Consider the following 13914-nt stretch of genomic DNA (forward strand, 5'->3'; position numbering starts at 1 on the left):
AGGGGGTAAGCCTCCGGCTTTTTGAAGATTTGAACTCTTGACCTTCTACGTACGAAGTGTTGTTCTCTTCAATTTCAACCGGCAAAAGGGAGGCACGGCTCATAAGGCCCAATAGCCCACTGTTTGGATAGGCCTAAACTAAAAATATAGCTAGTTCTAGCCCAACCTAATAGCCACAAACATAGCTAGGGGTTCAAGTTGCAACTGGGCTGGGATGGGTTAGACAGCTTGAATTCCCAGCCCAACCACCTTAAATGAACCCATGCTCTCAGCCCAGTTGATGATCAGGCAGGGAGAAGCTACACAAACAATTCCAATAAATACATGTCTCCCTCATTTTGACTTCATTGCCAAATGACCAACCTTTCATAGTATGACGTCAAAAGTGTGAATCCTCTCAAAGCTAAGGGCGAAATACAAACCCTCCCTTCCCCCCAAACATTGGGAGGGAAAGGGAGCACGATGACCTTTCTACCCATTATTTAATAATTTTCTTCAATAAAAGCCACCGCGCAGGGGGGGGGGTGCACATTTCACATTTGGAATTATGGTCATGTGATCGAAAAACAAAACAAAGACGGCCAAAAAGGAAAATTTAAAAAAATTTGGGGTGGGAGGCATGGCCCCCTGCCTTTATAATAAAACCTACCATGATGATGTAGTCGAGGTGTACGTAAACTTGTCTTTATGAAATTCAGATCCAAAAAATAAATGTCTCCCTCATTCATTTATTTAGCACATTTACACACACATATTGACAGAACTAACAAGCATAAATGAAACAACTACCAATCATAAATGAAACATTGTTGTACCAAGTCTTTTATTTTAGTTGATTACTTCTTGTGTGCTGTTCTCTCTTCCAACTTTTCAAAGAGAGACCCATCATAAACACCTCTAATGGTGTCTTTGTGTAGCAAACCATCTTTGTCTTTGCCCAATAAATATAGAATCTTCCATTCTGTCCAGGAACCCAACCTATCACAATTCCATCAGTTTTCATCCTGTTAGCTTACAAACAAATTAAGCAATAAAGATTTAAAGCTCTAATTAAAATGACAAACTAACCATCCTCCATAGTCTTTAGCTTGCCGATTTTCCTTGAGGAATCCAGACAATTCTTTTGATGTTAAAGCATTTGGATTCGTATGGGCATGTTTAATAAAGATCTCCTCAAACTTTCCTGGAACAAATCTGAACAAAATCCAAATTCACATCAGTGAAGCAGAACACTGAAACAGCATCAGAGACATTCACTCGGTCTTGTGCTTCTCAACAGCACAATGGGTTTAAAAGATTTGAAGAAACTTGGATCTGTGAACAAATCCAGAAACCATTTTCTACTTTGGAGCACTATAGGGTGGACTTCAAGGGAATTAAAGTGGAAAAGGTGTTCACCTTCCTTCTGAATCATAGACACCACTGTCACTCCCATGTTTGCCTTTCTTTATATTCTTTACCTCAATAGGGAAAAGAAGAGAAAATTTTCCCTGCACCAGAGATAACAAGGCAATGGATTTCAGTTTTCGATAAATATGAAATACATAAATTGGGATGAGAGAGAGAGAAGATAACAAGTGCAAGGATATTTCATACACTTCATATACATATGTATCTTTACTCTAATTCATATATTGTTAACTTAATAATTGCTATTTCCTTTCTTTTCATTTTTCATAATAAAAATCTATTTCAAATTTATTTTTTTCGAGATAAAAACAATTATTACTTAGTTGCATCTACAAAAGTTAAGCCATTTGCATCATCCCTTCATTGTAAAGTTAAATTCAATTTACCTTTACAAAGGAAAAAGAAATTGTCCCTATTTTCTTATTGACAACTAAATTTCTCAACTTTTACCATTATTCTTTTTCTGAAAATAAAGGATATTTATGATAAAAAATACAAAAATATTTTATATAAATAAAAAGGAGAAACATGATTTACTGAAGATATTAAATTGAAAAATCCATAATAACTCTACGAAAGGGGAGAAAAAACAAAACTCCATCAACATATTAAACAAAAATTTTACAATAATCCCATAAACATTTTAAAAAGAGAACAAAAACCACTGCGTAGGCACGTAAAGTTTTGCTAGTATTACATGTACTTATATAGGCGCGTGTAAGGCATGTGTAAGTTTTGCTAGTATAACATGTACTCATATAGGCACGTATAAGTTTTGCTAGTATAACATGTACTTAAACTAACAAACTTTGTGCCATTGCTATCGAAGGTCAACTTAGTTGGCAATCACTAACAATTCTCAGTAGTGGGGTTAGGGTTCGATCCTCCCAGAGAGTTGCTTCTTAATAAACTTTAAAAAAAATAAATAAATAAATAATTTCGTCCGTGCTCACTTGTTGAACACTTGGACACACATTTCAAGTCTTGAAAACAGCCTCCCTAGAAACAGGGGTAAGATCACATGCAATTAAACTTCTGTAGACCCTACTAAATGCCTGAGCTTTGTGCACAAGGTGAGACCTTGTAGCTACCCACATGGGTCGATGTTCTAATTATCTCTCTCGAATGGCACATTGTGAGTACCTTATAGCTACCCACATGGCCACATAGGTCTTTGTTCTTAACTTCTCTCTCATGCTTTCACCTATGCTTTCACTGTAGTGAGGATAATACAAATCTTGATCATATCTTCATACATTGCTCATTTGCACAAACAGTTTGGCAAACCCTACAAATTTCCATTATGGTCATAGATGGAAACTTGGAGAACAAAGTCTCACAAATGATCACTCATGGCAAATAGAGAAAGAATCAGCGTCCACAACCAAGATCTTAACTGCTCTCTGGTTATTTTGGAAAGCTTATACCAACTTGATAGACTCATCTGAGACTACAACTACTATTCAAGCATACTTTCAAATCTGGAAAGGCCTTCAATTTTATTACCAACAAGATGAAGAAATTTTCACTCACAAAAGCTATAACAATATTAAATGGGTGGCACCTATACATCTTCAGATCAAGTTAAATGTAGATGGGTCACTCTTCTAGAATAGACAAGTAGTGGGTTATAGAGGTTTAGCGAGAGATTACCAAGGCCACATGCTTTTTTGCTTTGGACAAGGAGTGGAAGCTTAGGATATCTTTAAGGTGGAAGCCTTAGCCATTCGTCAAGCACTGATTTGGGCTCTTGACTTCAAATTATCAAAAATTGAGGTAGAAGTTGATAATCAAGCGATTATTAGTATCATACAAAATCCCTTTTCGAAGTCTACTTGGAAGGTATACCCAATAGTTGCAGATATTTTGCACCTCAAAGAATCCTTTAAGTCTATCACATTCAAGCACGCTCTACGTGAGGCTAATATGATGACGGACTTTTAACCAAAAATAGTGTTCTCACACAAGAAGCATTCTTAACTATAACTCCCCCCCCCCCTTATTTATTGGCTTTTACTGTTTGATTGTTAGGTTTAGATTGTAATAGAGGTTTTTCTTTTCAATAAAATCCTTTACTTATTACAAAAAAAAAAAAATCCAAGTCTTTCAAGCTTTCTAGAAGTATCAAGAGCACTGTAGAACATAGAAAGAGATTGATTTGGGAAAGTGGAGATACTCACAGAACGAGTCTTACTGCTGAGAGCAACATTGATGAAGACAGCAGCGACGGTGGACAGAGGAATTCCAGCGCCAATCGCACGGAAACCTGCAATAATTTGACGAATCAGGGAAAGAGAAAGTGAGATTTTAGAAATTTGAGAGAAGTGTTTTTGTTTCAAAAACACTAAAAAGGGAAGGAATTGAAGAACCTTTGAAGGTTTCCCACGGGTAGATAAGCCCATCTTTGTTTCTGTCGAAGAAAGCTGCGTGCTTTTGGAGTGGTTCTAAATTATGATGATAGAAATCTGCAACTGTTTTTCATTTTTCAGTGAGAAAAACACTAAAAAAAAACAAAAGAACCCACATTAAATCAATCCAGAAGAACTTACCCTGGTTTTTGGTATCATCTGAGATTGCATCAGAAGAAGAAGAAGCAGCCATGAAAAATCAACGAGAGAGAAAGAGAGAGAATTGTTTTGAGAAGAAGAGGGGTTTGTGGGGAGAATTGGGAAAGGAAGGATGTCTATTTAAAACCCCAGCCGCTCTTTTTTCTCTCAAAATTCTCCAACTTTTCTGGGCTTTGGTTTCACACCCATTTAGATTATAGAAGATTACGGAAAAAAGAGTTTCGTATACAGATAGAAAGGTTCCAAAATTCGATCTTTGATCGCTTTTGCTTTCTTTTACAGAGAAGCTTTGATCCTTTCTGAGATGCTTACACGCCACACAAGCAGTTCCTAACATCAGTTGGTAGTGTTTACGCATCTGATGGTCCACACGCCATTAAAGGATACTAAATTGGGCCTTGCCTCCTCCATAGCTTGCTTGATTTCATTGATCATGTGTTCGGTGAAGCTCTGAACCTGCAAGCAAAGCATTTAGTGTTGTTAAATTAAAACGACTCGAAAGGAAGATTCATTTTTCTATGGGTACTTCACGCAACCTAGTTTCTCTGAATAGTCCCATTTTACATATTAATCATCATCATAAAGGATAACTCACAAACTTAATCTATGACGTACACGAATGTATGTATTCTAAACTTAACCATTTAATCATTTGATTGATTGATCACCGACATAAAAGGAAAAAATATGAAATCTAAAGCTCGAGGGGTTGGCACTTGTCAGAAAGACTAATACATAATTTAAACTAACTCCTAAAGATGTAGTTGAGGTAGTATAAACCCTTCTAGACGAAACTCCTAAAGATGTAGTTGAGGTAGTATAAACCCTTCTAGACGAAACTAGATTCTTAGAGAAAAATTATTTGAAACCAAATTAGGAGTCTGTCTTTTCAGACTGCCGACTGCATTGGCTTTAAGATCGAGCCCTTGTTTAATTGTTGGATTAGCAAACAAAACACTTTCTCATTTGTCAATTGAGCCACACTTGTCTAATTTTGTTTAGAGATAACTTACATTTTAGAGCAAAGTACACGGCATTCACTATAACTGGGATGAAACTAATGACCATCCACCATTATTTCCTTATGGCTATAACCTACATCATGAAAATGAAAGTCTCTAGATGTTTCCTTATGGCTAGAACATGCATCATGAAAGCCAAAGATGCCATAAATGAAGGAAAAATCAATCTGTAGATTGTATGCCTCTGTTATGCAAGTTTCTCGCATGGTTCATCATATAGGGTTCATGATCACATCAAAACAATTGGATTCAGAACTCACTCTCCTCCTTCGATGAGGCAAAATTAGAAGCAGGGGTGTTGTTTTGTGTTGTGGTCAAGGCCGAAACCATAAACCCAGCAATCAAAAAAATCAAAGAACTCTCGAAACCCCTAACCACATACTGCCGGTTTGCCTAATTTCCCTCTTTAACGTCTTTCTATTCAAACAACATTTTGTCGATTGTGTATTCTTCAACAACGGCTCTCCTTTTCCACCATTAGTCTCCGTCAACCGCAAGTTCAGACAAACATTAGGCAGGGATGGATCCGCCCAAGTCTGAAATTTAATCTATGTTTTCTTGTGTTTACTACCCGTTTAGGGTTGTAATTGAGAGAGATGTAGGTGAATGACGCCACCTAAGGATTGGGTATTGAAAGGTATATCGTCCAAAGGGCATTTAGGCAATTTTACTCGTTATTTATTAACAAATTTAATTATTAATAACTTGTAATTATACATGTTGGTGGCTTGATATTTTTGAGACAATGCCCTATAATTTGCTCTACTTTTTAATCCAAAAGGAACCTTATTTTTCAATGATTTAAATTCAAAACATTCTATTAAAAAGACTAAAATGCCCGCCCTTGTTAAAATGACTCAAATATCCTTTAACCTAAACCCTAATTCCCAAAGTTAAACCATACACAAGAGGCAAGTGAAGGAAATTTTAACAGGGATCCCTTAAATCCATCATCTTCCTTCTTTTCTTCCACTAGTGTTAGGGGTTTATAAATTCAGTGTGAAAAAGAACACTTGATCTGCAACAAGAGAGTCATAGATTTATATACTAAGGAGGGGAAGAAAAAAAACACAGAAGAAGAAGAAGACGTTGTACATACCAGATACTCCCTCTCTCTCCCCAAGTCTCAAATGTCAACCATGAAACTGTGAAAACAACCTAAAAATGCAGATCCAAGTTCAGTAGTTCCATACAAATTAGTCTTCATTGTACTCTTCATAATACAAATGAGATGATACTCCTTGTGATTGGACCTGTGGAGATTATCATAGAGCATGTTCAATCAGGAGCCTCAACTGCCAGATGGATGGCTTCGATTGGCTGCATCACCCTGACATGAAATTTGTACCATGTAACATATGTACCGTACCCGGTTGAAATTCAGAAACTACACTTAATAGCAAGCAATCAAATGTCTTGGGTTGCTTTGGTCTAATTTTCCCGGGGCCTACTTTAGAGACAAGCAAAAATTTGAAGAAAAAACATCTACAAGGATGTTATACACATCGATGGCTTCTTTTTTTTCTTTTTCTTTTTTCTTTCTTTCTTTCTTTCTTTCTTGAATTTAATTTAGAGAATACAACATCTCAGCACCAACCCCTTTGGGTCTGCCCTTTGATCTTCATTGCCTGCAAAGATATGTTTCCGCAAGTAAGCAACTCCACATTCCCAAATAATAAAAGATGAAATGCCTCCAAAGGTATACAAAAAACAAAAAGGTTACCAAAAATACAAAAGTATACAAAAATAATATTTTATTTAAATAGTATTAGATACAATAATAAGCCTAAACGATTGACTGATCCTATCCACTAAATTGAGTACCAATAAAATAGATGCCTCACAATAAGATTACTCTAACCATCCACCCCAGCTTCCTGCTTTTTCTATTTAAGTATTATATAATCAAGTAACCCCCCCCCCCTCTCACTCTCTCTCTCCCTCCTCCTTGTCTTTCTTTTTCATCTGGTTAAGCTGATCCAATTCAGAATTAATTCAAATGTGGGGTGACCCAAAATTGCAGAGTTGGGGAATCATTCTAGCACATAGATTTTAGTGGGAAGCTAACCCTGGGTTAGTACTGTTGCCTCTTAAGAACTTAAAAATTTGCCAAAGGCTGCAGCAACACAGGGCCTCACCTTCAGGAGGCTGGGCTAGCTTCCGATTTTGAGGAGACATCATTTCCTTCTTCAACTGGGTAAGTATGTCCTCCATTGTGTATTCCCTATGCCAATCAGCAAGCATTTGAAACTTACTAGGTTCAACCTGTTGAACAAGTGGTCAGTAAGACAACAAGCCAAAATGCTTAACAGGATACCCTTTGTGAGTAGCAGTACCTACCATTCCAGTTTCTTGGTTTACACAGATCATGTTGATCCGTGTTTGGAATCGCACTGTCGGTGGATTATCAGGGTAATCTTCATCACAGAAGAGTTTCAACTGGTAGATGCGACCCTCGTGAACAGTCTGAAATGCAACAGGAATCAGCAAAATATGATTATAGCTTCTCTCCACCATGAAGAGAAAAATGCCGAGTATCATAAAGAAAACATGTAAATCTCCAAGTTCCAAGAAATCTTAACAAATCATAAGCTTTCTATTGGGTTAGATTATGGATCTACAAAATTATAATGACTAAAAAAGTAAAAAAGAGCCTACATTGGGAGGACCAATGATGGTCCCAGTCCATGACCGCATTAGTATGTCATCAACATCATCCATTCCATAACTGACAGTTCCATCTCCAATTCCCTTTTCCCCTCGCTCAAGTTCTTCCAACAATCTGAAGTTCCTTGGAACTGCACGTAAGCCAGTAAAATTACACATTGTATTCCCTTATCCAATATATAACATACAAAACGTGAAAATGAAAACCACTGAAAGCTCCCATACAGGCACAATAGAAAATCATTCAAAAGAAAACATGTCTAGGAGGTAAATTAGGTGTCTCTCCATGATGCATATCTAGGGGATATAGAAACAGAGGGGACCTGCACAAACTGGCCAAAGTAGCTACCTAGATCGATTTACAAATTTGAAAGACAAACTGGACGATCATTAAACATGCAAGCACATGGCTTGTTTTTAAAAGAATTTGAAATTCTAATCAGCAAGATACCACATTATATGATAAGGTACAAGCTTGACAATTTTGAATGTCTAGTAAAGCATTCAAGTATTATGGTTAAATTATAGCGTTAACCCCAAGGGGATAGCTCACTTGATAAAGATATGGGTTCAAACATCCTTGGCATTATCTTCTCTCCACACCACCCAAAAACAAAATCCAAAAGAAAAAGAACAAATACATTAATAGAAATGGACAATATAGATGCCAGTTTTGTTTCTCATGTAGCAATGTCTGACAACCTAATTCATCCCCTCCCCCTCAAGGGGAAGAAAAATAAAAGGAGTCGGTCAACCTATTGACCAAGCATAAGCATAATACCCCACCTAAGAACCCAAAGTCAGATTACAAGGATCAAGATTAAATTAAAGAAATGGTATGAATACCTTAACCATATCAAAGGAGAGCTTTTGTGAACTCATGACCAAATCAGATTAATTAAGTCCAATTGACAAATTTTTTTCCGTGTCAATGATCAAAAGCAAAAGCAAATATCTATCGAAAATAAAGAAATAGAGAAAGAATTTTAACTGCAATAGTTCATGAACATGCCATTCATTTACAAATGTAAATGAACACCAAATAAGTATTCAATCATTCTGATGATTCTTTCTTGCTCATGTTGACAGACAGTTTGGAAAATATCAACTAAAACTGGAAAACCAAGAGAGCATTTTTAGGTTGTCATGACCACCAAAGCTTGAGAAACAAATCAAACGAAAAAAGTACTTGAAAACAAAAAATAACTTTATTGGAGGTCTCCGTGAACTTCAAATGACTTGACTCCTATTTAACATGCAACATTTACAAAATTTCCTTGACTGTCATAACTCTTAAAGTCAACATATGGACATTTATTCATTACTGTTTTATTTAATTGAAAACTCTATAGAACCATCTCAAGTTCTTGATGCATTTGTGCCTCCCCTCATTAATTTTCTTGGAAGGATGAAAGGGTAACATCATCATAAAGAAGGATAATTTTAAAAATTCAAAACTTAAATTAGGTAGTAGAGGCTTTCAAGAAAAAAAAAGAGAGAAAGAAAACAGATGATATAGTCTAGCATCTCCAATATAAATAATAATAAAAATTAAAAAATATCATTTTCCAATCAAGTTCTTGGTCTATACTGGTGCGTTGAAGCTCCTCAATCTGCTTTGTTATCTCAATCATTGAGGGGCGCTTGTCTGGGTACTGAGCACAGCAATCTGTTGCAAGAGCTGAAACATTTCAAAAGTTCAAGGTCAAACACTTTTGATGTCTACTCTTCTCGAACCACAGACATACCCACCTTGGGAGGTCAACTCCATCTTCATTCATGAGAGCACGGGTTGGTAGCTTCCCTATCAAGAGCTCCAATAGGAGGAAATCGAAGCTATAGACATCTGGCTATTGCAATACCTATCAGGCATCCGTAACCTCAGGTGCACGATAACCAGCAATGCAATTAGGGGTGGAAGTAGGGGCCAACAAGACTTGAAAGACCAAAGTCAGAGACCCGAGCATCATAGAATTTTGTTAGAAGAATACTGGACGACTTGATATTTCCATGTGAAATATTTGGTCCCCTTGCATATAAATATTTGATACCATGTGCAACACTAAGAGCAATGCCAGACCTGGTTTTCCAATCCAATGGCATCCTACCTGCTCCTCTATATCTATTAAAAGAAAGAATACATAAAGAAACTGAAGTTATAAGCATACAGAATGCAGCGAGGGAATCTAGTTTTGCTCTCAGAAGATCATTTGCTTTCCACTATCAATGCTTAATGGCTTTCACATGTAAAAATGGTAGACAAAAGTTCTAAAGATTTGAATGGAACCGTATTGCTTTTGTACTCAGTTTAGAAGGAAGAACTGACTTAGGACAACAAAGGAACAATTTCATCCCTAACCGCGTCACTAGTTACCGTGCACTTGAGGTTAGGGATGCTCAAAAGGTATCGCAAAAGGCAGACGTCTACAGCTTCGGTGTCCTCCTATTGGAACTCTTGATAAGGAAGCCACCAACCCATGCTCTCATGAATGAAGATGGAGCCACCCTCCCAAGGTGGGTACAATCTATGGTTTGAAAAGAGTGGACATCAAAAGTCTTCCACCTTGAATTCCTAAGGTACCAGAACGTTGAGGAAGAGATGTTGTGCTCAACGCCTATACTAACGCCCCTCAATGACTGAGATAACAAAGCAGATCGATGAGCTTCAACGCATCAGCATGAGCCAAGAACTTGATTTGGTTGATGAGGAGTTGGATGGAAGAGTTGTCTGAGCTAAACACGTCACATCTTACAAGGAGAGTCAACACTAAATCAAAGGAATGGTATCAATAACTTAACCATATCGAAGGAGAACTCCTATGAACTCATGACTAAATCAATTGATTTAGTCCAATTGACGCCTTTCTTTCCCCCTTCATAAATCAAAACCAAAAGCAAAATATCTATTGAAATAATAATAATAATAATAATAGTATTAGTAATGATAACAATAATTATATTATTAATAATAAATAATAATAATAAAAGAAAGAAAGAATTTTAACCGCAACAGTTCATAATCTTGCCATTCAATCACAAATATAAACAAAGACCAAAAAAGTAGTTAATCATTTTGACGATTCTTTCTTGCCTATGTTGTGGGCTAAAAATATTGAAAAAGAAAATCCAATAAGAAAGTCAGTCGCAACTTACCCTCTTAAACAAAGTTGTAGGAGAAAGGGTTAAAAAATTAGAAATAAACTACAGAGTAGTAAACCATGTCAACTGATATCAGAAGTTCAATGATGAGAGCTAACAATTCCAGAGGATTTGTTTCTTGTTAAAAAGTGCAAGTGAAAAAAATACCCAGTTCCAAGGGAGAGCCAAAGATAACAGTCATCAGAGAAAGTAGGACAAGAATTGAGATGAAAATAAAAAGGCAGAATGACAATGTGTTAATCAACACATGCAGGCCGTAAGATAGACGTCCCATGTTCCTATGCCAACTGAAGGTATTGGAAGAGGGTAACCATGAAGCAGATCCACCAGCAATAGGAATTCAGTAATTTCAAAATGCAACGTTCAAGATGTTAAAATAAACAAAACCCAGCGGTTTTTCAAAATTTTATTTTCCACGAGAAACTTAATTGAAGTAACATATGACAGATAACCTGTAGGAAAAATCAGTTGAAACCAGAAAACCAAAAGAGCATTAGGAGATCCCCTTCAGGTTGTCATGACCTCCAAAACTCATGACCTCCAAAGCTCGATAAACTGAAAAAACAAAAAAAGTACTTGAAAACAACATCAACCAATCACTAAATTGGTGATCTCCGTGAGGGTCAAAGACTTATTTGACACATTCAGCCATGCAACATTTACAAAAACAAGTCTCCAAAATTTCCTTCCACTGTCGCAATCCTTGAACTCACATATTGGTATTTATTCATTACTAAAATTTACTCGCCAATTTTCTTAAAGAAACTAAAAATGAATTTTATAATTCAGACCATCTAACTTGAATTCAATAACTGAGAAGAACAATAGGCACCAGCCGTAGTAGTAGAGATGCCAATAAAAATGTAAATGGGGAGGCCTCACCCACTCACCCAAAGCATTTATCTTTTTCCTACTTATGCTACAAATAAATAAGGCTTACATAAACAACCACAACTGCAAAAAAAGCATGCATAAACTTACACATGTGCAAAAGCTCATTACAAGCAGATTTAACAAACACAAATGCAAAGGCACCAAGCTACAAGTTACTCATGGATTATACTCCTCTCACCAGAACTTCTCCATCATTCTCTCTGCTTTAAATCACAAACCTAGTTCTAATAAACTAGAGTTCTTTCTAGAACTGTTGCTGTTATACTCTCATCAGAGTGTGTCACCTTGAAAACCATCTTTATCAGTGGATACTTCTTCACATCACACTCAACAGCATTGAAAGCGAAAAGGACAATATTCATCACTAAACCAGCTGCACTCATATAACTAGCCCTTGGTGGCTTAAGAGGATAAGAACTTGGAAAGTATGGTCAGTTAGCCAAGCCTATTATGTACCAAAATTTGATAAATAAAACACAGTACCTTTTCATTTAAAAAAATATGCAAGCCACTGTAGGGTCAGGAAGGGGCAAATACATGCAGACTTCCTCCCTATTATGCAGGAGACCTGTTTCCAAACACATTACCTCCTCATGGTAGAAGCAAATCTTTGTCTTAGATTTTATTTTTTATTTTTTTTATATATTTTTTTAATGCATCTAGCCAATGGGATATTTTTCTTTCTATACCATCCAGTAAATGTTGAAAGAAAATCACCTGATTAGTCTTTCATTCATATATTATCTATAAAATGACTAATTAATTGCAGGAAGCTAAGTACTAAATGTTCACTACATATTGAACACTAAAAGCTTGAACTCTAAGGTAAGGGCAGCATCCACCTATACACCAAAAGTAAACATATAGAAGCTTGGAAAACTAGATGATTAACATCTCCTATTTGCAGCACCGAAAAAGAAAGATTTCATGACACATTTCAGGTGAAGAAAACTGATTACCCAAAACATGATCAAAATGTAGATACATTGTGTTGGCATCCCTCATCAAAATTTCATCATGGCCTGCAGTTCACCAAAAAAGCAGTTTACACTCTGAACCCAAAAGGCATTTCACACCCTTTGGCCCAATGGTAAAGTTTACAGATGCTGACAGCATAGATTCGAGACTCAGGGATGCCTCACTGTGGTTCAGTGTTGGTCTCAAGGCCTCTTTTCTTTTCCACTTTTTTTGCCCCGTGGGGAGGCAACCCTTTCACAACACCATCAACGATTTAAGATACAAGAAGAACTTATAACTGTTTTTCCTATAACAAATAGGTTCTTCGGACGTTCCTAATGGTCGAAATTGAATTAAAAAAACCTCTCTTTTAATTTCAGAGCGTACACATTATCCTGACAAGAGTACCATAAATAAAAGGAAAAAGCTTAACTGAAAATTTCAAGATCTCAACAAATCTAAAATGTGAAACACCCAATTGACCTCAAGCATTCATAGCACTCCACCAATTAGAAGTCCAAAACCTAATTTGAGAAAGCTTTAAACATCTCAGTGCGCAGAAAAAGGCAAACAGGAAACAACAAAATCCCAGATAACCAGAACCAGCAGCACCAGAGAATAAAACTAGTAGTGTAACAAAAGCACTAGATCAAAAAGAAAAATGAATTTGAAACAGAAATAAACAAGGGTTTCGATAGTTACCGACAACAGTCGATCCTTCAGTATCCATTTCAGCAAACCCACGAGGAACAGGACTAGGGTTTCTCTCCGTCTTCAGCAAGCGCGAGCTGAAGAGAGAGAACGGAAACAAAGAGAAATCCAGAGAACGAGAGCGAGAGAAAGTTGATGGAGATCAAGAAACAGTTGTTGGATCAATTGAGAACTGCCGGAGAAAAAGATGAAAAGTTGTTTCAGACAGATACAGGAACTAAGCGTAACTACCAATCACAAGTCTGATAAAAGTGATGGAGCCATGAAACTTGACTAGTCAGACTCTGATAGCTTAACTACCATCAGCTTCTTTCCACGTGCCTTGATTTAATATAAACCGTTGATGTTTTGACCAGGAGAAAATCGTTGTAGGAATAAATGCTCACAGTGTAACAGAGGATCAATCACGGTGCACCTGCTCCACTAAACACTACAAACTATGGAGACTGATTACCCGGAAAAAAAAAAAAAAAAAAAAAAATAAAAACTATGGAGCCTGGTGCAACCCTGGCACTTTAAAACCACAG

The 13914-nt window shown here is 36.7% G+C and overlaps 2 protein-coding genes across 2 annotated transcripts; both read right to left on the minus strand.

Annotated features, from left to right (window-relative positions):
• Window positions 1–670: 670 nt before the first annotated feature.
• On the minus strand, window positions 671–4503 carry LOC149000629 (putative peroxygenase 4). Its single transcript, XM_089140824.1, has 6 exons — window positions 3960–4503; window positions 3780–3881; window positions 3591–3676; window positions 1399–1490; window positions 1069–1194; window positions 671–978 (listed from the first exon to the last, which is right to left on the minus strand). The coding sequence occupies exons 1-6, from the start codon at window positions 4009–4011 to the stop codon at window positions 837–839; spliced, it is 600 nt and encodes a 199-aa protein (XP_088996950.1). The 5' UTR covers window positions 4012–4503; the 3' UTR covers window positions 671–836.
• A 2009-nt stretch (window positions 4504–6512) lies between these two features.
• LOC149000630 (ubiquitin-conjugating enzyme E2 variant 1B-like) lies at window positions 6513–13624 on the minus strand. The gene is made up of 5 exons (XM_089139874.1): window positions 13379–13624; window positions 7658–7797; window positions 7340–7465; window positions 7138–7264; window positions 6513–6627 (listed from the first exon to the last, which is right to left on the minus strand). Exons 1-5 carry the CDS (start codon window positions 13404–13406, stop codon window positions 6569–6571), a joined length of 480 nt encoding a protein of 159 aa, XP_088996000.1. The 5' UTR covers window positions 13407–13624; the 3' UTR covers window positions 6513–6568.
• Window positions 13625–13914: the final 290 nt, after the last annotated feature.

This window comes from Hakea prostrata, chromosome 11 (genome assembly GCF_041222555.1).
Source record: "Hakea prostrata isolate BN-2017 chromosome 11, UWA_Hpros_2, whole genome shotgun sequence".
In the NCBI taxonomy this organism is placed as follows: domain Eukaryota; kingdom Viridiplantae; phylum Streptophyta; class Magnoliopsida; order Proteales; family Proteaceae; genus Hakea; species Hakea prostrata.